A 25,476-nucleotide genomic window follows, 5' to 3' on the forward strand; every position below is an offset into this window, starting at 1 on the left:
GCAGACGTTCTTTAACCGTTTTAAATTTAAACTTCAAAGGGGGTGACGTTGGCCTTCACAACGATCCCGGTTTAGACTTCTCCATTTTGCACACACATTTCTTGATCTTTATGAGGAGCATCATTCATCGCCTGTGTGAGGCTCTGCGTAGTGGCCAGAGCTAAGCATTGCAATTTTGTTGATGCATCGGGATTATTACAACAACAAAAAAATCCACAAAAACAAATATTTGTGGATTAATGCTTAGAAAATTACAATGGTAAAGAAATAGTTTGAGAATGTTAGCATGTTTTGGGAACATTTAAATCAGACTATGATCACGTGACTTATGGCTGGTCGCGTGACGTCTCTTCTGCAAGCATAAAGCTCTTGTTAGCTAATGTGAGAGCTCAAAAAAAAAAATGGAGGGCTTTAGACGGCTAGTAAAGTATTTTTTATCCCTATCTTCAGTATGGAACGTCGGTCATTTCAAGGACAGTGGGATGCTCTTTCCTCGAGAGTCGTCGTCGCGAGAGATCAAAGAGCTGAATGGACTATGGAACTTCAGGGCCGACCTCTCGCTCAACAGGAACTTGGGCTTTGAACAAGCATGGTACACAAGTCGCCTTGCAGAGGTATGTAAACATCAATTGGCATTATCTAAATAGACCATAACTATTTAACATGGATATTGTCGTTAATCGTGCTCAAAAGTATGTGCAGGTGGACTACGGGTCTTGCTTGTGCATAGTTAGTTAGTTATGGGTCGCTATAAATTCCCTTCAATGAGTGGTCGGTCTGTTTGGGAAATTTGAATTAAACTTTTATTTGCAGAATGATTTATCTTTAGTATGCAAAAAAAACTGTTTAGTAGTCTGTTGCAACTACATAGGGTAAATACATTTTAGTCCAATAAATAAGTTGACATTCACAACTAGAACTGTTTGTTTCGCCAAGTAGTTGCATGTATTTGAGTAGTTATACATTATAACGGCGATATACCATGGCTAGTTTGAAAGGGTCAAAAGCAATGACTGTAATCCTACATGGTGTGGCAGGTAGCCTAGTGGTTAGTATTGGGCCAGTAACAGAAAGGTTGCTTGATCGAATCCTGGAGCTGATAAGGTAAAAATCTGTCATTCTGCAGGCAGAAAACCCACTGTTCCTTGGCCGTCATTGTAAATAAGAAGTTGTTCTTATTAACTGACTTGACTAGTTAAATAAAGGTGAAGTTAATGAAGTTCAAGTTTAAGAACACACCCCTACTTGCTTGTTTTGCCCACCATGACAAATTTGTTCCAATTAGAAACGACAGGTTGGTTTAGTTCTCTTGGTTTAGTTATAAAATGTGGCTCCTTTGTCTTGTTGTCCTGGCACCACACAGCCTATAGGGAGGAGGTCAGAGACCTGGCAGTCTCATCATTGTCGGTGATCAGGCCTACCACTGTTGTCGTCAGCAAACTTAATGATGGAGTTGGAGTTGTGCTTCGCCACGCAGTCCTGGGTGAGAAGGGAGTACAGGAGGAGACTAAGCACGCACCCCTGAGGGGGCCCTGTGTTGAGGATCAGCGTGGCAGATGTGTTGCTGCCTACCCTTACCACCTAGGTGAGGCCTGTCTGGAAGTCCATGATCCAGTTGCAGAGGGAGTTGTTTAGTCCCAGGGTTCTTAGCTTAATTATGAGCACTATGGTGTTGAATGCTGAGCTGTAGTCAATGAACAGCATTCTCACATAGGTGTTCCTTTTGTCCAGGTGGGAAAGGGCAGTGTGGAGTGTGATTGAGCTTGCATCATCTGTGGCTCTGTAGGGATGGTATGCTAATTGGAGTGGGTCTAAGGTTTCTGGGATGATGGTGTTGTGAGCCATGACCAGCCTTTCAAAGCACTTCATGGCTACCAACGTTAGTGCTATGGGGCGGTTGTCATTTAGGCAGGTTACCTTTTTGCTTTCCTTGGCGCAGGGACTATGGTGGTCTGCTTGAAACATGTAGGTATTACAGATTCGGTCAGGGAGAAGTTGAAAATGTCAGTGTAGACACTTGCCAGTTGGTCCACGTGTGCTCTGAGTACACGTCCTGGTAATCTGTCTGGCTCCGCAGCCTTGTGAATGTTGACCTGTTTTAAAGGTCTTGCTCACATCGGCTACGGGGAGCGTTATCACACAGTTGTCCGGAACAGCTGGTGCTCTCATGTATGCTTCAGTGTTGCTTGCCTCGACGCGAGCATAGAAGGCATTTAACCCGTCTGGTAGCTTGCGGTTGGGTTTCCCTTTGTAGTCCGTAATAGTTTGCAAGCCCTGCCAGAGAATCTATGTATGTGTAGAGAGGGATATTTATTGAACACATTTTCTTATTTTATGCAATATTTTGTTTAAAATAAGGACATTTGCATAAATAAACCAAGCCTATTTGCATATGAGTATATTAACTTAAAGGGGTGGAACAGGGCTGTAACCACCAAACACTTACTCCGTCTATGCCTACCTGCACTGTCTTGTCAAGTTCTGTTGCCTAATTCAACAAGTGTGTGTCAATAGCAGGATACCCTCGGATAAAAAATCAACACGCTTGGCTCTAAATTATTACTTTTTTTCTTCCACAAATTAACACCATCAAAATAAAGTTATTTTCTCTTTCTTGTGATGCAAGTGTCAAGACTTTGCGTTAAATCACCACTGGAGCTTTAATTAGCGTTCTTATAGATTCAACAGAAAGCCAAAGTATTCCATCGAAAACATTTCAGCCATTACAGGGGTATGTTTGACAGGTCATTTTAAACATTTCTACGGTCGTAATGTTAAAACGAGAAATGAAAGGCACCGGAAAGAGTATGAAAGTAAAATTTAAAGCAATCAATCCAGAGAGATTTAAGTGAATTTTGCATGCCTCAAACTCAGGAAATGGGTGGCTGGAAAAAGACAGATCCTCAGGTGGGCGGGGCGTGCACGTTGCTAGTATCATGATTGTCTTCCCCCCCCAAAAAATATTTACATGAAGATTGACTACAAATATAAAAAATTCTCCATCCACTGTAATGGGGATCCTGTTTTCCGCTCACAATTCCTGCAGTTCCGCGGTCGTCTGTCGTGCACACCTTGTCGGAGGCAATTTTTCAACTAACCTGGTTCTTGCAGATACACCTTTCTACCGAATCGATAACAAAGAAGGTATCTTGTAAATGTCCCTGTTCAGTTGCAGGCGGTTCTCCAAAAACCAGAGAATATTCAGAAAGATGGTAAAAATCCATGTTTTGTATCACGTGAGAAATGCGTCTTGCATGTGTGTAGTTTTTTGTTTGTCACACTGACGCACTGTCATCACAGAGATGACTCTGGGGCCCAAAAGCCCATTTTTTTAGCATGGGCAGCGCCATTGGACTTAGACCATTTTGAAGTAGTCAACAGGGTGGGACTTCCTATGGGTTAACAAAGGATCACATAATTCCATCCAAGTCATCAGGAGGGATCAGCCAATGAATTATAGTCGTGGGAAAACATTCCGTAATTGCAGGTGGCAGTAAATCGCCAACCTTGGCTTTATACCTGTTGAGACAACACATTATAGGTGGCAGTATGAAACATTTCAGTTGGTGTACAAACTCGTAGAAGAAAATTGACCAGGCCTACTTCAAAATGGAGATGGCCTCAATGGCGCTGCCCATTCTCTCAGATGCCATAATGGGACATATACTGTTGGGTCCTCTAATCTCTATTAGGCATGCACGATATCGTTGAACGTATCGGAATGGACCGATATTAGCTAAAAATGCCGCCATCGGCCCGATGTCTAGTTTAGCGCCGACGTGCAGTACTGATGTCAAAGCTGACGTGCATACCTAATATGACGCCAAGTAAAATTTTCCGTTACATGTGCAACACCGCATTCCTAACCTAACCCACAACGTCTGCTGTGTGGATCGAGCAGTCATTTGAAAGAGTAAGAAAATGTCAGCGAGACTACCCAAAGGCAAAATCCATTAACGCCAAGATGATGGAATTCATTACCCGTTCTGTCGTGGGTAATGTTGGTTTTCGCCGACTGGTCGAGCACTGGTACGCACTACCTAGTGCACTATTTTTCGGATCCTGCACTACCAGAGTTGCACAGTAATAACATCACTGCAATTAGCTTCACCACTGACATTTGGACCAGCAATTTCAGCCCCATGAGCATGCGGAGTCTGACAGAACAGTGGGTTGTCAAGGATTTCGTACTGAGGAAAGTCGCATTGCATGCTCATGAATGTGCTGGTTGTCATATCGCTGCTGCCATTTCAATGGCATTTGAGAACATGTTTGAAACATGAACATGCTAGCTAGCGCCATTCGAACAACTGACTTGAGAAAAAAGCTCATCAACTGCGCCTGCAGCAGATGTGATACCCTCTATCATGGCATTGAAACACCTGGTCAACAAAACTGCCAACACAGGCTGTGAACAAGGGATTCGTTGGCGTTCTCTTTAATGTGTCGCCACCATGCTTGACACCATACAAGGACCGCTACCTCGATGCAGACAAGAAACAGGGTTTACGTGAAATGTTACATACACAGTGACAGTGCGCACAGAGGAAGAGAGGCCACGGACAGACAGCTGAAACTTCACTGCTTGACATGTATGATGAAATCCTAGTTAAGAATGAAACGACTGAACAAATGAACAACGAAACAGCACAGCAAGTAAGTGAAAGAAATAGGTTTTGATTGTTTTACTGGTAATGGGGACATACGTAAATGCCAACAAAATAATGTGTGTGCGCAACCTTTTTTTATTTAACTATGCGAGTCGGTTAAGAACAAATTCTTATTTACAATGACAGCCTACCCCGGCGACGACGCTGGGCCAATTGTGCGCTGCCCTATTGGACTCCCAATCACGGCCGGATGTGATACAGCCTAGATTCAAAACAGGGACTGTAGTAACGCCTCATGCAGTGCCTTAGACCGCGGTGTGTGTGTGTTAACTATTTAACTGTACTAGAATGCTTAAAAGGCCACAGACTTTAAATATCGGTTATGTTTTGGCATGGAAAATATCGGTGCAACACTAATCTCTATGGCTGTCATTTACTTCTACACGTGGCCGCGTCGCATAGAAACGACTAGAAATGCAAGATGTTTGGTAGCTAAAATGGCGAGGGAACTGTTTTTCTGAATATTCTCTGGTTTTTGGAGAACCACCGGCAATTGAACACGGACATTTTTAAAATACACTTCTGACTCGAGAACAAAAAAAGTATTGTCAAAAACCGACCTACTAGCCAAAGTATAATGGTTACTATGGAATAATTCACACATCGCCGCTTAATGTATAGCTAGTATTTTAGCTAATGCTTTGTAAACTCAATAATTCAACATGATTTTAAAGGGATAGCCTGTTTCAAATAATTTGCTCAATTCCTCCTTTTTTTTTTTCTCTCGCTCTTTACCTGTATTTGTTTATGTAGAGTGGTCCAGTGATTGACATGCCAGTGCCCGCCAGCTACAATGACATCACCCAGGACCCACGGCTGAGGGATTTCATTGGCTGGGTGTGGTACGAGAGAGAAGTGTTGGTACCCTCTGGATGGGTGTCTGAGGGAACCAGAGTTGTGCTGAGAGTTGGGAGTGCACACTACTACTCAGTGGTCGTGAGTATCTCACAAATGTTCTAACACTTCTGCTTAAGTTGCCATTCTGGTTTGCTCGTAGGATAACTCCACAACCTCCTCTCACATGAGTTCATCTGCAATGTACATGCACATCCCTCATTGAAAAAGGTATGATATTGTGTAAAGACTGTCACTCTGGCTACATAGGAATAACAGTATTTCTTCCCTACCAGTGGGTGAATGGGATCAAAGTGATGGAGCACGAGGGCGGCCATCTTCCCTTTGAGGCTGAGATAGTGGAGGTCCTCCGTAACAACCTAGGTGGGGCCTGCAGGATCACCATAGCTGTCAACAACACCCTGACTCTCCAAACCCTGCCCCCAGGGACTATCCAACATATAGACGACCCCACCAGGTGACGTGATGAAGAGATTTTATATATATATATTTAGCATTGTCAGCATTTCCCAAACCCGGTCCTGGGGACCCCAAGGGGTGCACATTTAGTTTTTTGCCCTAACACTACATAGCTGAATCAAATCCTCTTACGTTTGAGTTGATTATTTGTATCAGCTGAGTAATGCTAGGTCCAAAAACAAAATGTAGATCCATATTGCTCTGGCCAAAAGCCACACCCACTAGCCCCCCCCCCCCCCCACAAAATTAATGTATGGAGAGATCCTGAATTTAATCCTGCTGCTCTATTGATGAGTCGTCACTAGTCCCAGGACAGAGTCTGGGAAACGCTGCGTTATGTTATCATTTTTAAGTTGGGACTAATCTCACATTGCCAGACACACATTTTAAGATTTTCTACAGACCAAACCTAAAATGACAGGTCGAGGCTAACTATCTTTCGATTCCTTTTCTGGTGTTAGGAGGGGAAATCATGTTTTGGATTACAAATGGAGGAAAATGTATGTCTATTGTCTACAGGTATCCTGCTGACTATGTTGTGCAAAACACAAACTTTGACTTCTTCAACTATGCTGGTTTACATCGGCCTGTAATGTTGTATACCACTCCTAAGGCGTATGTGGATGACATCACAGTGCTGACAACCTTTGTTGACAACATTGGTGAGTGCAAAAGAAGAAAACAACAGATTTTCTCATTCAATTATTTAGGCCTGTTCATCCATACCCTTTTCACACTATCGTTCTGATCAAAACTGTACTGACTCGGATATTTCCTTTTCACATTGTCCTTTTCTGCATGATTCCATCAACTATTGAATAGTGTGAAAATGGAACGTACTAAGGTGTTGGTCTCTTCTGTTCTGTGGCCTAGGTCTGCTCTCCTACAAGGTGTCGGTGCTGGGCAGTCCCAACCCCACGGTGACGGTGACTCTCTCAGACAAAGATGGCCGTTGTGTGGCCTCTTCCACTGGACCCTCTGGGGTCCTCAAAGTAACGGACGCCAACCTGTGGTGGCCGTATCTAATGCATAAGAATCCAGGTTATCTGTATTCTATGGGGGTGAGTTGGGCTGCATTCATAGTTGTATTTAATTAGAGTCTCACTGTTCCTTTATGGTCTTTTTTGTCAAACCTTTTATCAATGCAAACTACTTCAAATTTATTATATGCAGAAATAAAAGTATTCGCACAGTTTTTACTCATGTATCACCCTATCCGTGTGATGACTGATTCACAGCTCACATGAACATAGCATCAGTTTGACAACTCAATCACACCACCCACACATCCACTTCCTGTATTTTTGTAACAAAGGCTACAAAAAATATTTTGTAGCCTTTTCAGAAAGTTGCAAAATTACAGAATGTTCGAAATGTCTTGTACAGCAGATATAATTATCTGGCTGTCATTGTAAATAAGAATTTGTTCTTAATTGACCTGATTAGTAAAATAAATCTGACTCATAGAATTTTAAGTTGTGTAAGCTCTATTACATTTCTATTTGCAACGTCCCGAATCTGAACGTTTCACCTGATTAGTGTATTCAGACCCTTTGACCTTTTCCACATTGTGTTAAGTACAGCCTTATTCTCAAATTGATTACATTGTTTTTTTATCCCCCTCATCAATATATACACAATACCCATAATGACAAAGGAAAAACGGGTTTTTAGAAATATTTGCTAATTTATTAAAAATAAAATAAATTACTTTTATATAAATAAGTATTCAGACGCTTTGCTATGAGACTGAGATTGAGTTCAGGTGCATCCTGTTTCCATCGGTCATCCTTGATGTTTCTACAACATGATTGGACTCCACCTGTGGTAAATTCTATTGATTGGACATGATTTGGAAAGGCACACACCTGTCTATATAAAGGTCCCACAGTTGACAGTCATGGCAGAGCAAAAACCAAGCCATTATTACGGTGACGGAATAGTCCGTAGAGCTCCGAGACAGGATTGTGTCGAGCCACAGATCTGGGGAAGGGTACCCAAAAATTATCATGAAAACCGTGGCCTCCATCATTCTTAAATGGAAGAAGTCTCTAACAAGACTCTTCCTAGAGCAATCGGGGGAGAAGGGCCTTGGTCAGGGAGGTGACCAAGAACCCGATTGTCAATCTGACAAGCTCCAGAGTTCCTCTGTGGAGATGGGAGAACCTTCCAGAAGGACAACCATCTCTGGAGCACTCCACCAATCAGGCCTTTATGGTAGTGGCCAGACAGAAGTCGCTCCTCATTAAAGGCACATGACAGCCCACTTGGAATTTGCCAAAAGCTACCTAAAGGACCCTTTACTCAGTACTTTGTTGAAGCACCTTTGGAAACAATTACACCATGAGAAACACGATTCTCTGGTCTGATGAAACCAAGCTTGAACTCTTTGAATGCCAAGCATCACGTCTTGAGGAAACCTGGCACCATCCCACGATGAAGACCATCATGCGGTGGAGATATATCTTTCAGGGACTGGGAGACTAGTCAGAATCGAGGGAAAGATGTACAGAGGTCCTTGACGAAAACCTGCTCAGGACCTCAGACTGAGGCGAAGGTTCACCTTCCAACAGGAAAACGATCCTAATCACACAGCCAAGACAACGCAGGAGTGGCTTCAGGACAATAGCCCGGACTTGATCCTGATCAAACATCTCTGGAGCGACGTTCCTCATCCAACCGGACAGAGCTTGAGAGATTCTGCAAAGAAGAATGGGAAGAACCACCCAAACACAGGTGTGCCAAGCTTGTCGCTCCTACCCAAGAAGACTCGAGGGTGTAATCGTTGCCAAATGTGCTTCAACAAAGTATGGAGTAAAGGGTCTGAATACTTTTATGTAAATGTGATATTTCAGTTTTATTTTTAATACATTTGCCAAAATTTCTAAATGTGTTTTTGCTTTCACTATGGGGTATTGTGTGTAGATTGATAAGGGGGGGACGGGACTATTTAATCCATTTTAAAATAAGGCTGTAACGTAACAAAATGTGGGTAAAGTCGAGGTCTGAATATTTTCCAAATGCACTGTTACATCCCTCATTGCCAGGTTCACATGACAACAAGTGGTGAGGGTTCTGTCTATGAGGATGTGTATGCTCTGCCTGTGGGCATCCGCACTGTGCAGGTCACCAACACACAATTCCTCATCAACAACAAACCCTTCTATTTCCATGGAGTCAACAAACATGAGGATGCTGATGTGAGTACTGAGTAGTACCATTAGAGGGCAGCGAACTCTGAACCAGAAAAGTGGGCAGTGTGTCAGTTTTGTATTGTGTATGCAACTGACTTCCAGCAGGTGTTCAGTCATATTTGCCAAGGAATTTAAGCAATAAAGAAGGTTGAAGTGGCATATACGTTCTTATCATCTGATTAGGTTCTCAGTGTTTAGAATAAACACTTTTTTTGTTATCTGTTTTTATGCGTATGGGACTCTGTAATTCAATAGAAATTGGTCTGTGTCAACTGTCTGTTCTCATTGCTTGCCGTGTGTGTCAGATCCGAGGCAAAGGCCTGGACTGGCCGCTGATGGTGAAGGATTTCAACCTGTTGAAGTGGCTGGGTGCCAACTCGTTCAGGACCAGCCACTACCCCTACGCTGAGGAGATATTGCAGATGGCAGACCGCCATGGCATCGTGGTCATCGACGAGTGTCCCGGGGTGGGCATCAAAGATATGTAAGTCATCGTCATAGTGATAGTTGCGGTTCCTGTGACCTCTCTGAAGGGTCAGTTAAAGGTTACACGGTCACCAGGTGTCAGCAACGTTTGAGAACCTCAAGGTGTTCTTTCGCACAATGAGTGTGCCAGTCATTTTTTAAGATACTTTTATTTAAGCCTGTCCTTTTTTTGCTTGCAAGTCTAAACCATTAACTACTCTGTTTCAAATGGACCATTATTGGCAAGTTTATATACAGCATTGAACTTTTAAAATATTATCAATGCTCTGCCAATACATCATCATTAGTCTAGCATCAAGTCAGGTCTTCTGTGTCTCTGGGACATCCTAATCCTGTCTCTTGTCCCCCAGCCGTAGTTTTGGGAATGCCTCCCTGTCGCATCACCTGGCGGTCATGGATGAACTGGTTAGGAGGGACAAGAACCATGCCTCCGTGGTCATGTGGTCTGTAGCCAATGAGCCGGCCGCTGAGATGCCCCCTGCTGGATTCTATTTCAAGTAAGAGAATGTTAGCATTCATTCACATTCCATAAATGTGCGTCCTTGTTACTTAAAATTAACATTCACGTCATGCAAGAGTGACATTGTAGTGAACAAGGATGGTTAGTTACACTGAAACTCTTAGTTCTCACATTTCCAAACGAGGTAGCCCTTTACGCTTACAGCCCAGCCTGTTTACAGTATGACAATTGCATATTTGGTCAATAATAAGGACCTAAATTGGAACACGATGAATGTACAGTAACATTATAAATGTCAGTGTCAGCTTTACAGCACTGTATGGGATTCAACTTACATACATTTTAAATGTGCGCACCACACACAACCAGAAAGATGCCCCCTCCTGTTAATTGGGTTACTTTTGAAAAATAATTCTGAGTGAGGAGTGCTGTAAATCAGGAAGACAGTGTTCTGAAAGATTAGACGTTGAGGATTATAATAAACACCGCTTTCATGTCATACAAGTGAACCACACATCCGTGAGTCCAAATGTGCTCTTCACATTTCCATATTATAAAACTCATGTCATTTACAGTATCAAAGTATTATAATCGTTGTGCTAGATGTACAGTTACAAGGATGACATGGTGTCATACCCTAGGTTGTTCTGAACAGAATGCCACAAGTCCCTAGCAACAGATTCAGCCCTGCCCACAAAGGGTAAAAAAAAAAGTCATCTCTCAGTGAAATACATTTATTTTAGTACTGCGCTAAATTACTTCATATGTTATGTTTATAAGAGTTTATGCCTGATCTGTGATGTGTTTAGCCAGCAAGTCAAATAATTAAAAAAAAAATGTATATACTTTTACAACTTATTTTAAGTTACAAAGTCGAGATGGTAAAATGCTAATTCATTGGCAATAACTGCATGCACTCTGTAAAAACGTATGCAGCAAGCTTGTCTGTATCTAGTGTGGGTGAACATTATGATGAATTGAATATATTTTTACTGGCTCTGCTCTTCTTGACTCATTCAGTGACAATACATCTTTTGACTCTGTTCGAGTCAGTAATGCCCAAAGCAAGTCTTTCTCTGACACCGCCTGGCATAGAGGTCCTGGGTGGCAGGAAGCTTGGCCCAAGTGATGTACTGGGCGACTATACCAGGCGACTATGCAACCAGTCAGGATGGTGCCGCTGTAGAACCTTTGGAGGATCTGAGGACCCATAACAAATCTAAGTCTCCTGAGGAGGAATAGGTATTTGGACCATGATATTTTGTTGATGTGGACACAAAGGAACTTGGTGCTACAGCCCTGTCGACGTCAATGGGGACGTGCTCGGCCTTCCTTTTCCTGTAGTCCGCTATCAGATCCTGAGTCTTGATCACGTTGCGGGAGGGGTTGTTTTGTTGGAACCACACTGCCAGGTTTCTGACCTTCTCCCTATAGGCGGTTTCATCGTTATTGTAGATCAAGCCTACCACAATTGTGTCATCGGCAGAGTTAATGATGGTGTTGGAGTCGTGCTTTGCCAATCAGTCGTGTGTGTGAACTGGGAGTACAGAAAGGTACTAAGCACACACCCCTGAGGGACCCCCATATTGAGGATCAGGGTGTTGTTGCCTAACCTTGCCACCTGGGGGTGGCCTGTCATGAAGTCCAGCATCCAGTTGCAGAGGGAGGTGTTTAGTCCCAGGGTCCTTAGGTTAGTGGTGAGCTTTGTGAGCACTATGGTGTTGATCTCTGAGCTGTAGTCAATGAACAGTGTTCTTACATAGGTGTTCCTTTTGTCCAGGTGGGAAAGGGCAGTGTGGAGTGCGACTGAGGTTGCGTCATCTGTGAATCTGTAGGGGCGGTATGCGAATTGAAGTGGGTCTAGGGTTTCCGGGATGATGGTGTTGTGAGCCATGACCAGCCTTTTTAAAAGCACTTCATGGCTACCGTTGGTCGTTTAGGCAGGTTACCTTCGCTTTCTTGGGCACAGGGACTATGGTGGTCTGCTTGAAACATGTAGGTATTGTAGACTCGGTCCTGGTAATCTGTGAATGTTGACCTGTTTTAAAGGTCTTGCTCACATCGGCTACGGGGAGCGTGATCACACAGTCGTCCGGAACAGCTGGTGCTCTCTTGCATGCTTCAGTGTTGCTTGCCTCAATGCGAGCATAAAAGGCACTTAGCTCATCTGGTAGGCTCGCGTCACTGGGCAGCTTGCGGCTGGGTTTCCCTTTGTAGTCCGTAATAGTTCGCAAGCCCTCCACATCCGAGAGTCAGAGCCAGTGTAGTAGGATTCAATCTTAGTCCTGTATTGGTGCTTTGCATGTTTGATGGTTTGTCTGAGGGCATAGCAGGATTTCTTATAAGCGTCCGGATTAGTGTCCTGCTCCTTGAAAGTGGCAGCTCTACCCTTTAGCTTGGTGCGGATGTTGCCTGTAATCCATGGCTTCTGTTTGGGATATGTGCGTATGGTAATTGGGTACATCGTTGATGCACTTATTGATGAAACCGGTGTCTGAGGTGGTATACTCCTCAATGCCATTGGAATATGCACCGTGGTTCTTCCAGTCTGTGCTAGCAAAACAGTCCTGTAGCGTCCGCATCATCTGACCACTTCCTTATTGAGTGAGTCACTGGTATTTCCTGCTTTAGTTTTTGCTGGTAAGCAGGAACCGGGAGGAAATAATTATGGTCAGATTTGCTAAATAGAGGGTGAAGGAGAGCTTTTTACGTGTCTCTGTGTGGAGTAAAGCTGGTCTGTGTGTATATATAATAAAAATAATAAAAATCCTCTCTGGTTGCACTTTTGACATGCTGCTAGAAATGTAGTAACACAGATTTCAAGTTTCCCTGAATTAGTCCCTGGCCAGTAGGAGCGCCGCTTCTGGATGAGCATTTTCTTGTTTGCTTATAGACAGCTACGTAAAATATAGATGGTGTGGTCTACAGTGTATCATGAGGTACTCTACTTCAGGTGAGCAATACCTCAAGAACTCCTTAATATTAGACATTGCGCACCAGCTGTTATGGACAAAAACACACACCACCTCCCCTTGCCAGATGTAGCTGTTCTGTCAACAGCCAGTAAAACTGCAGGGTGCCAAATTCCAAACAGAAATCCCATAATTTAAATTCCTCAAACATACAAGTGTTTTACACCATTTTAAAGCTACACTTGTTGTAAATCCAGCCAAAGTGTCCAATTTCAAAAAGGTTTTACGACGAAAGCACACCAAACGATTGTTAGGTATGAGCCAAGTCACAGAAAAAGACAGCCATTTTTCCAGCCAAAGAGACCAGTAACAAAAAGCAGAAATAGAGAGAATTAATCACTAACCTTTGATAATCTTCATCAGGTGACACTCATAGGACTTCATGTTACACAATACATGTATTTTTTGTTCGGTAAAGTTCATATTTATATCCAAAAATCTGAGTTTAGACAAGACGCTACTGTATCACTTGGCAAAAAGACTGAGAAAATGCAGAGCGCCAAATTAAAATTCATTACTATGAAAATTACTATAAAAATCAAACTTTCATTAAATCACACATGAAAGATACCCAATTAAAGCTACACTGGTTGTGAATCCAGCCAACAAGTCAGAATTCAAATAGGCTTTTCAGCGAAAGCATACGATGCTATTATCTGAGCATAGCACCATATTAAACAAAAGAGAGAACATTTCAACCCTGCTCGCGCGACACAACGCAGAAATAAAAATATAATTCATGCCTTACCTTTGACGAGCTTCTGTTGTTGGCACTCCAATATGTCCCATAAACATCACAAATGGTCCTTTTGTTCGATTAATTCCGTCTATATATCCAAAATGTCCAGTTATTTGGCGCGTTTGATCCAGAATAACACCGGTTCCAACTTGCTCAAACGTGACGAAAATATCTCAAAGGTTACCTGTAAACTTTGCCAAAAAATGTCATACTACTTTTGTAATACAACTTTAGGTATTTTTTCACGTTAATGATCGATAAATTTGAAGACGGGATGATGTGTTTTCAATACAGGATTAAATCGATATGTAGCATGTCTTCTGTTTGATTGAAGCGCATGTCCAGGCCACCTGGAGTGCCTCGACTTCAAGATGGCCGTATTTATTCATTACACAAAGGAATAACCTCAACCTATTTCTCAGGACTGTTGACATCCAGTGGAAGCCGTAGGAACTGCAAGCAATTTGCTTAGAAATCTGGTTTCTCAATGAATCCTCATTGAAAAGACAGTGACCTCAACAACAAAAAATCTGAATGATTTGTCCTCTGGGTTTTGCCTGCCAAATAAGTTCTGTTATACTCAGACATGATTCAAACAGTTTTAGAAAACACCCTGATGTTTCTATCCAAATCTACTCATAGTATGCATATCTTATCTCCTGGGGATGAGTAACTGGCAGTTGAATTTGGGTATGCTTTTCATCCAAATGTGAAAATGCTGCCCCCTACCCTAGAGAAGTTAAACAATAATGCAATGTGGTGTTGTAGGATAACTGCCCCAGATTTTTGAGCAGTGTGTCACGTCTTCACTGTTCTTTCTTGCACAATGATCACCTGGACTCTCCTCTGCCTATCAGCTATTCCTATTTGATCTTGTCGGTTCAAATTGAAAATTGATGCAGCTTTGAATGCTTTTGTGTGGTATAATTGGTAGTTAGCCTATTGCATATCTGGACAAACTATCCACAATTGTTACTATGAATGGTGGATAGAGGGCAGGATAGACCGTTAGACTGAGACTATACTGACCTGTGGTATAGTAAAAGTTATACACTATGCTTTTCCGTGTGCGAAGGGAAGTACCAAAGCACCTTGATATAGGGGAAGCGCATGCAAGCTGATGAGGAAATTTGGCTAGGATGGAGAAAATTATATAGTAAAAGCTCATGTTAACCAGGGGGAAAAACACCCTACCCTCCCGTGCCTTTATTATTTTTTTTAAACACAACCCTCCCCAAAGCAAAAAAATATAGCTTGTTAAACTGCCCATATTTTGGACCAACCCTCCTACCCAGTAAATTGAACTTTCCCTAGCTAATGTCGATGAGGCAAAACTATAAAAAGAGGAACGTTCATCAAGTGTCATGACTCATGCATGTTATGTATACCTAGCTATATTTAGGGTGTCCACCCACTCTGTCAAGAGTTGGCGAAAAATGCACTTTGATAACACTTCACTTCCTTATGTTATGAAATACATCTTAACAAGACAAATATGGTTAATTTTCTGACTCATTCAGTGGGGTCTTTCTCTAACATATCATTAACCTTTTGTTCAAAAAGTAATGTTTCATAACCTAATACATCTGATAATAAACACCAAGCTCTATTGACGGTGTAGCATTCTTGACGAAACCTTTGTGGATTTCACATTTTATGGTCGTCTTCTAAGTTGTTTCCGCGGTCGCAAAAATGTACATTTTTGAACTGACTTAAATGTTAAAGGCTTTGAAAATAAACCGTGCGGTACACTGTGCTCATTTTGACAATTCACTGCATTATAGTTTTCTGATCACTTTTTTTTCTCCATCTGGAATCCATTGATTTAGTCCCCCTAATTTTAAAGGGTAAAAACTCCAATACATTTGGAATGGATTATGATAGACGTATGTACCATTGGTTTTCTTATAGGATTTCTTATAGGATTATCTACACTTAACATTTTTACACATTGGTCAAAATGTATTTTTGATTGGGCACCCTACTATATAGCTTGAGTCAAGGCAGAAGCAGTGTTACTCTTCATCAGCATCAATCGAAAAATATTTATGTGAAAACGACAGCACCACTTTGTGCAATTCGAAGACCCGAGCCAGCTAGTTGTCGTCGTTGACCGATCAGGTTTGCGCAGCTTAAAGTGAGTGATCTAGCTATTGAGCATTTTGAACGTGAGAACTTTCAAGCAAGCTAGCTAACTATTTTCAAATTGGGCATTTCTTTCATAACCCATCTAGCTAAGTTTGCTTTATCTAGCCTGCATTACACTTTTTGCCTTGTTGTTTGAGCTGTAATGCTAGTTAACTATGCAGTACCAACCTGCCTAGCTGCCCATCTAATCAGCTAGGTAGCTAATTCTAGTACAGAAAATACATTCTTCAAGTTGAATGAATATGATTTTAAACTAAAAAATATAGCATGTTAATTTCAAGAAAAACACATGTAAGTGAATGGGTTTTCCAACGTTTGAAACTTTCTCTACCCTTCATGGTCATTGCTAAGCTAAACTTATTTTTATTTTTTTCATTTTACCTTTATTTAACTAGGCAAGTCCGTTAAGAACAAATTTTTATTTACAATGATGGGCGAACCCGGACGACACTGAGCCAATTGTGCGCCGACCTATAGGATTCCCAATCCCGGCCGGATGTGATACTACAGTCCCTTTTTCGTATCCAGGCTGTGACGCCTCTTGCACTAAGATGCAGTACCTTAGAATGCTGTGCCACTTGTGAGCCCACTAAACAATGGGCCTCACGTCATTGACACAAACCTGTCTTCCTCCATTCTGAAGAAAATTTGCGGTGGAACACACACCTGAATACACTCAGCTCCATTTTATGTGCACCAAAATTGCAATCTTATTCTCTGAAGTGCCTTGTGAAAACCGTGTAAGATCAGATTTCATAACTTTCATATTCCATATTGGCTATAGCCTATTTTATCAAATTATGCCCACCTGACCCAGATTGCGAATTATAGTAGACTGTTTTTGGATTGCGTAAGCAACAGTATTGTGTGATGGTGGGTGGGGATGCAGGGCTGGGTTCCAAACAAAGTGTTCTTGCTTCAGTTCCTCAACAGCACAGCTAGGAGAGCTTATAGAAGCACAACCATTTCGAGCTCTTTCTTGCATTAAAATTACTTAAACTGTGCACACTTTGGAGAGGTGTGTGTGTGTGTGTGGCCACTTGGAGACACCAGTTAAACTTCTTACTCAAACCCTTGTAATTTTTTCATCTTATGTTGCACCTACCCCCAAATTTTCCATGAATTATTATTCTACTGAATGTTTGCAGCGTTTTTCGATAACGAAATAAAACCAAAGTGCAGTAAATGTAAGATGCACATAAAATCAACAGTAATGTTTGGATTCAGTCTTGTCAGGTGAACTGTTGTCCTCACCATTGGTCTAATACTTTACCCATAATCTCCAAAGTGTTCCAATTGCTACCATGGTTTTGAATATGCTTCTCATATTTCTCCTGTTAAAAACATTTCAACATGGTCAAAGTTCCCTGAGTGTAAAGGGTTAATAGTGAAGTCATAAGGGAAGGGAAAAGGAGCATAATGTATATATTGTAGGCGATGTGTTCTTATTGTGGAGCAGCTTTTAGAATGGAGGGAAGGCTACAATTACCCAAGTATTTTTTGGTATTTGCTTTACATCTAGAAAACCCAAGTAAACAAACTAAGTCGGTGGTGGGTATGTGTGCATTGTGCATGCTTGTTCATTAGATGGTAGAGATGGATTTTTATGAGTCTGAGCATGTCTTGGTAGAATGCCATTACTGGCCCTGTGGAATGCATCAGAGTAGTACTTAACAGAGCACTAACAGGTGTAGCTCAGGCCAGGGAGTGACTGGCAGAAATGGACGGGCACACAGCAGGAATTTCCTCATACAGTTCATTGCCATTTACAATACTTATTAACTATGTGTTGTGGTCATAGTCAACAAAGAGAGCCTGATGCGATGAGATGGAGTCATTTTATACTTGTTTAAAATTATTTCCTTCTTCCTAGTCCTTTCTCCTGTACTCATCCGTCTCTGTATCCCTACCTCAACCCTCTGATCCCTTACCCCATCTTGGAACAGTGAACAATTGCTCTCTGTTTATGTTTTTGTGTCTTTTCAGGACACTGATAGCGCATACCAAATCTCTGGACCCGACTCGACCTGTCACCTTTATCACAGACAGTAACTTTGCCAGGGACAAAGGGGTGAGACTTCACTGTTTCTGTGTTATGTTTATGAAGGATTCTTTCTTCATAGAACTATGGCTCTCTCAATTCATTTTTCCTCGCATCCTCTCACTTCCTTCTCAAAACACATTTGAGGAGGTCAGAGGGAGAATTTTGGACCTTTTCCTCCAATGCTCTTTGAGAAGAGGATGCAAGGAATTGATGAAAGACCAACTGAAAAAAAGTCAGTCTTTAGAATCAAGCACAGTCAAAAAGGGAGACTAAAGCCCTTGTTGGAATATATGTAGGGTTATTTTGAAGGCATACCCATGCCCTGATTCAATATTGTCTTACTGCTTACTGAGGTCTGACTCTGCAGCCACAGTGACTCCCTGCTGCAAAGTCTAAGAGGAATTTAACAGAATTTCTGGGGAAGTTCTACTCCAACTATCCAGACAGTAGTTGATCAGTGGTGCCACTTTGTGACTAAGCTAAGCACATCAATTATCATTCAAATTCCATTCATTACAATGGGAATTCAATGAAAATGTATTTTGTAACACCAACATTGTATCTAGCTTTTTAGGCTTATTTCTCCTCACATTGAAACCTGATTTCATACCCAGGCTCCATCCATCAACTATGACATTTAAATGTCATACATTACAATGAAAATGTATTGAACACGGTTTACCCTGTATTTCTGCTCTTCTCATATTGAGCCCGGTCTTTCCCCAGGCTCCCTATGTGGATGTGATCTGTGTTAACAGTTACTTCTCCTGGTACCACGACCCAGGTCATCTGGAGGTCATCCCCTTCCAGCTCAACACCCAGTTTGAGAACTGGTACGGGAAGTACCAGAAACCCATCATCCAGAGTGAATATGGAGCCGACGTGGTTCCAGGACTACACACGGTGAGTGTTCCAGAACTTCTTTGTTCTTGCAGAACCTCTTCCATGTAATTTCCTCACAGGACAGAAACAGACTTAAAAGGACGTAAGGTATAAGGTAAACACGTGTGAATTTGCTGAGATTTCATGGCCTCTGAGGCGAACAATGGTCTGGATACCAGTTTTTCAAATATGCTTGAACAATTTGTCAAACACCTACCCAGGCTAGAACACAAGTTGAAACCTAAGTGGTTGAGCTTGAATGATCAACCCACATCTCTTTTGTAAAATATACTTTGTCTCAATGAGAACCTGTAGAAACAAAAGTTAAATGAAAAGCCACATTTTTATGTTCCCCACAGGATCCTCCCATGATGTTTACTGAGGAGTACCAGAAGATGGTCTTACAGAACTACCATGATGTCTTTGACCAAAAGAGGAAGGAGTATGTCATTGGAGAGCTCATCTGGAACTTTGCTGACTTCATGACAGCACAAAGTAAGGAGGAATCAGTACAAATCTATAGTAGTAGAGTTTATTGAAATTGTCAGAACAACCATTCTTGTTAAATATACAATTGAAGCTGGTTGTCATACCTTTGCTTGTTTAGTTTTGTGTATATTGAACAGAAATGACAAACTCCTTCATGACTAGGTAAGGAAAAAGGGAGCAGTAGCACAAATGGTTAGTAATGTGATGGTGGGGTAATAGAATGCTGAAAGTAGGCCAGTGCTTGAAAAGGTGCTAGTATTTATGTGAAATGTATTTAAAGCTCCCAGTGTTGGGTAAGTTCAGCCAGCAGGAGTGGGTGTAGCACACCAGGAGGGTTCATTCTTACTTAGACAGGCCACTCCCCCCACACTGTATATAGATTTTCTTCAACTGTGTTATTGACTGTATGTTTTGTTTATTCCATGTGTAACTGTGTTGTATATGTCGAACTGCTTTGCTTTATTCTTGGCCAGGTCGCAGTTGTAAATGAGAACTTGTTCTCAACTTGCCTACCTGGCTAAATCAAGGTGAAAATAAATAAAAATAATATTGGGTTGACTCGTGTACTGGAGGCAGCTCTACAGAGTGGTCACTAGCTGGCACTTCCACAAAGTCATAACATCTGATTTTAAACCTAACCCTAACTTTAAGGACACGGCTAACCCTAATGCCAATCCCTAACCTTAAATGAGGACCAAAAAGCTATTTTGTTTTCATGAATTTTTACTGTATAGACAGTTTTGACTTTGTAGCTGGCCCATCTAGTGGAAACCAATCAGTTATGCTTCCAGGACAAGAATCATGACCATAAACATCAACATGCCACTACCCCAGTGCCAAGTTAGACCAGCATTCAAGAATACCATGTTGACACTGCTGGTCTTAAACATATTACCCACCCACTCCTCACTTTACATGCTGGTCTGGCACCATGTGTATACAGGGGAGTGAACATAATGTACTGTTTGAAGCAAGACCTTATCCCGTGTAGACAATCTCCAAGAGAAAGCAGAAGCTGTCTGTTCCTTTTCCACCTAATACAACAATGGTGTTGGATTTGGCGACCGTAAGAAAGTAATGTACAGATCTATAGGCTTTATACTTTTAAACGGCTGAAACAAACATACACATTTTGTTCAGGAAATTAACCTTTTCTCTTCCCATCTCTGCAGCGGTGACCCGTGTGGTGGGCAACAAGAAGGGCATCTTCAGTCGGCACAGACACCCCAAAGCTGGCGCCTTCCTCCTGAGAGAGAGGTACTGGAGGCTGGCCAATGAGACGGGCCTACTGCCCTTCTGAGCTAGGTACCCCTGATGCACCTGGGTCGTATTCATTAGTGCAAATACACTCACTTCGTAACAAAACATTTTAGCTATTGGACAAGTCCAGGTAGTCCTTCTGTTTTGTTCTGTTTGGTACCTAATGAACACAACCCTGTATGGGGGACAAACCCACAACTCAGAACTGTGTCTTATGACAACTACAATGCTCAGAAGACCACATCAGATTATTACCAGAACCAACCTCACTGGATCTTGGCTGAGTATTTGTCTTCCTCTGTTTTTAATTCAGGAATCAACCCCATTTTATGCATGAATGTAAATCATGATGATGTTCTGTATCAAATGAATGGGAATGTGATGTATGAAAAATGTATGTAGATTTTTCTTAGAATGCTTGCTGGCTCAATGTTAAGACTTCACCCATTTGACTTTTTCCAGATTGTTGTTACAGCCTGAATTTAAAATGGATTCAATAAAAAAAAATCCCTGGCCTTGACACAATAACCCATAATGTCAAAGTGGAATTATGTTTTTAGAAATTGTTACAAATTAAAAGCTGAAATGTCTTCAGTCAAGTATTTAACCCATTTTGTTATGGCAAGCCTAAATGAGTTCAGAAGTAAAAATGTGCATATCAAGTCACAGGTTGCATGGACTCACTCTGCAATAGTGTTTAACATGATTTTTGAATGACTACTGCATCTCTGTACCCAACACATGCAATTATCTGTAAGGTCCCTCAGTCAAGCAGTGAATTTCAAATGGATTCAACCACAAAGACCAGGGAGGTTTTCCAATGCCTCACAAAGGGCACCTATGGTAGATGGGTAAAAAAAAAAAAAAAAAGCAGACATTGAATATCCCTTTTAGCGTGGTGAAATTATTCATTATACTTTGGATGGTGTATCAATACACCCAGTCACTACAAAGATACAGGCGTCCTTCCTAACTCGGTTGCCGGGGAGGAAGGAAACCGCTCAGAGATTTCACCATGAGGCCTAATGGTGATCAAAAGCAGTTATAGTTTCATGGCTGTGATGGGAGAACTGAGCCGGGATCAACATTGTAGTCACTCCACAATACTAACCTAATTGACAGAGTAAAAAGGAAGCCTGCACAGAATTTTTTTTTTTTACAAAACATTTATCCTGTTTGCAACAAGACACTAAAGAGTAATAATGCCCAAAAATTGCTAAAATATTATGTTTTTGTCCTGAATAGAAAGTGGTCAGCTTGGGACAAATCTAATGCAACATATTACTGAGTACCACTCTAAAAAATATTGTCAAGCATCGTGGTGGCTGCACTGTGTTATGGGTATGCTTGTAATTGTTAAGGACTGGGGAGTTTTTCAGGGTAAACATGGAATGGAGCTAAGCGCAGGCAAATACAACACATTACTGAGTACCACTCCATATTTTCAATTATAGTGGTGGCTGCATCATGTTATAAACTCAGCAAAAAAATAAATGTCCGCTCACTGTCAAGTGCGTTTATTTCAGCAAATTTAACGTGTAAATATTTGTATGAACATTAATATTCAGCAACTGAACAAGTTCCACAGATATCTGACTAACAGAAATGGAATGTGTCCCTGAACAAAGGGGGGGGGGTCAAAATCAAAAGTAAGTCAGTATCTGGTGTGGCCACCAGCTGCATTAAGTACTGCAGTGCATCTCCTCTTCATGGACTGCACCAGATTTGCCAGTTCTTACTACGAGATGTTACCCCCACTCTTCCACCAAGGCACCTACAAGTTCCCGGACAATTCTGGGGGGAATGGCCCTAGCCCTCCCCCTCCGATCCGACAGGTACCAGACATGCTCAATGGGATTGAGATCCGGGATCTTCGCTGGCCATGGCAGAACATTGACATTCCTGTCTTGCAAGAAATCACGCACAGAATGAGCAGTATGGCAGGTGGCATTGTCATGCTGGATGGAGGGTCATGTCAGGATGACAAAGGGGTGTATGAGGAAGGGGTGTACTCAATTTTGTTGCCAGCGGTTTAGACATTAATGGCTGTGTGTTGAGTTATTTTGAGGGGACAGCAAATTTACACTGTTATACAAGCTGTACACTCACTACTTTACATTGTAGCAAAGTGTCATTTCTTCAGTGTTGTCACATGAAAAGATATACTCAAATATTTACAAAAATATGAGGGGTGTACTCACTTTTGTGATATACTGTATATAAGTTGAAAACACCATGTTAAAAGCACTGTTTGTGTGTGAGTGTCCCTAGCATTGCCCTTGTAATTGTGGTACTGGGATCCACTGTGCTTGGGGGTTTGGATGTTGATGTGTTTCCTGTCCAAAGATCCTATGCAGTGTTGAAATTGCCTAAGCTCCTCATACTTAGCTAGCTACCTTTTAGCACTTTGCACTAGTGCATGTTCCCATCACTATTTCAGAATGGCTTGCCGGCTGATTCTAAACATGTTGGACAGGGAGATGAATGTCTCCCTGGGGGACAAAAATCTCAAGGTGACTGACCATCTCTGTGCTGGGCTGATTTCTTCCCTCATTACTGTCTTCCTCACTAACTCTTCAAAACGAGAAACTCAGCAAAAAAAGGAAACGTCCTCTCACTGTGTAAATATTTGTATGAACATAACAAGATTCAACAACTGAGACATAAACTGAACAAGTTCCACAGACATGTGACTAACAGAAATTGAATAATGTGTCCCTGAACAAAGGGGAGGTCAAAATCAATAGTAACAGTCAGTATCTGGTGTGGCCACCAGCTGCATTAAGTACTGCTGTGAATCTCCTCCTTGTGGACTGCACCAGATTTGCCAGTTCTTGCTGTGAGATGTTACCCCGCTCTTCCACCAACACACCTGCAAGTTCCCGGACATTTCTGTGGGGCATGGCCCTAGCCCTCAACCTCCGATCCAACAGGTCCCAGACGTGCTCAATGGGATTGAGATCCGGGCTCATCGCTGGCCATGGCAGAACACTGACATTCCTGTCTTGTAAGAAATCATGCTGTGTGGCATTGTCATGCTGGAGGGTCATGTCAGGATGAGCCTGCAGGAAGTGTACCACATGAGGGAGGAGGATGTCTTCCCTGTAACGCACAGCATTGAGATTGCCTGCAATGACAACCGGCTCAGTCCGATGATGCTGTGACACACCGCCCCAGACCATGACGGACCCTCCACCTCCAAATCGATCCCGCTCCAGAGTACAGGCCTCGGTGTAACGCTCATTCCTTCAACAATAAACGCGAATCTGACCATCACCCCTGGTGAGACAACATCACGACTCGTCAGTGAAGAGCACTTTTTGCCAGTCCTGTCTGGTCCAGCGACGGTGGGTTTGTGCCCATAGGGGACCTGCCTTCCAACAGGCCTACAAGCCCTCAGTCCAGCCTATTGCAGACAGTTTGAGTACTAATGGAGGGATTGTGCGTTCCCGGTGTAACTCGGGCGGTTGTTGCCATCCTGTACCTGTCCCGCAGGTGTGATGTTCGGATGTACCGATCCTGTGCAGGTGTTACACATAGTCTTACACACGATCAGCTGTCCGTCCTGTCTCACTGTAGCGCTGTCTTAGGCATCTTTGCCAGCACCATACCACCCTGCATACCACTGCTGGCTTGCTTCTGAAGCTAAGCAGGGTTGGTCCTGGTCAGTCCCTGGATGGGAGACCAGATGCTGCTGGAAGTGGTGTTGGAGGGCCAGTAGGAGGCACTCTTTCCTCTGGTCTAAAAAAAAAAAATCTAAAATATCCCAATGCCCCAGGGCAGTGATTGGGGACACTGCCCTGTGTAGGGTGCCGTCTTTCGGATGGGACGTTAAACGGGTGTACTGACTCTCTGAAGTCATTAAAGATCCCATGGCACTTATCGTAAGAGTAGGGGTGTTAACCCCGGTGTCCTGGCTAAATTCCCAATCTGACCCTCAAACCATCATGGTCACCTAATAATCCCCAGTTTACAATTGGCTCATTCATCCCCCTCCTCTCCCCTGTAACTATTCCCCAGGTCGTTGCTGCAAATGAGAACGTGTTCTCAGTCAACTTACCTGGTAAAATAATGGTAAAATAAAAAATAAAATAAAAAATCTCACAGTACGGCCATTGCAATTTATTGCCCTGGCCACATCTGCAGTCCTCATGCTCCTTGCGGCATGCCTAACACGCAGATGAGCAGGGACCCTTGGCATCTTTCTTTCTGTGTTTTTCAGAGTCAGTAGAAAGGCCTCTTTCATGTCCTAAGTTTTCTTAACTGACCTTAATTGCCTACCGTCTGAAAGCTGTTAGTATCTTTAACGACCCGACCGTTCCACAACTGCATTTTCATTAATTGTTTAGGGTTCATTGAACAAGCATGGGAAACAGTGTTTAAACACTTCACAATGAAGATCTGTGAAGTTAATTTGTAAAAATCCAAATATCTTTGAAAGACAGAGTCCTGACAAAGGGACGTTTATTTTTTTGCTGAGTTTAGGTATGCTTGTAATCGTTAAGGACAGAGGAGTTTATCCAGGATAAAAAAAATTGAAAACCTGGTTCAGTCTGCTTTCCACCAGACACTGTGAGATGAATTCACATTTCAGCAGGACAATAACCTTAAACACAAACCAACATCTGGGTTGCGAAGTTAGAGTGACCAAGTTAGAGTTTTGACTTAAATATGCTTGAAAATCTATGGAAAGTCCTGAAAATGGTTATCTAGCAATGATTGACAAACAATTTGAATTTTTAAAATAATTGGAAATTGTTGCACAATCCAGGTATGGAAAGATCTTAGACTTATCCAGAAAGACTCACAACTGTAATC

At 42.2% G+C, this 25,476-nt stretch overlaps 1 protein-coding gene across 1 annotated transcript; it reads left to right on the forward strand.

Annotated features, from left to right (window-relative positions):
• Positions 1–293: 293 nt before the first annotated feature.
• Positions 294–21,252, forward strand: LOC129822208 (beta-glucuronidase-like). The gene is made up of 12 exons (XM_055880297.1): positions 294–614; positions 5,424–5,606; positions 5,801–5,982; positions 6,504–6,646; positions 6,858–7,045; positions 9,032–9,184; positions 9,484–9,662; positions 10,015–10,161; positions 17,970–18,054; positions 18,754–18,930; positions 19,269–19,404; positions 20,571–21,252. Exons 1-12 carry the CDS (start codon positions 402–404, stop codon positions 20,696–20,698), a joined length of 1,914 nt encoding a protein of 637 aa, XP_055736272.1. The 5' UTR covers positions 294–401; the 3' UTR covers positions 20,699–21,252.
• Positions 21,253–25,476: the final 4,224 nt, after the last annotated feature.

This window comes from Salvelinus fontinalis, chromosome 2 (assembly GCF_029448725.1).
Source record: "Salvelinus fontinalis isolate EN_2023a chromosome 2, ASM2944872v1, whole genome shotgun sequence".
In the NCBI taxonomy this organism is placed as follows: Eukaryota; Metazoa; Chordata; class Actinopteri; order Salmoniformes; family Salmonidae; genus Salvelinus; species Salvelinus fontinalis.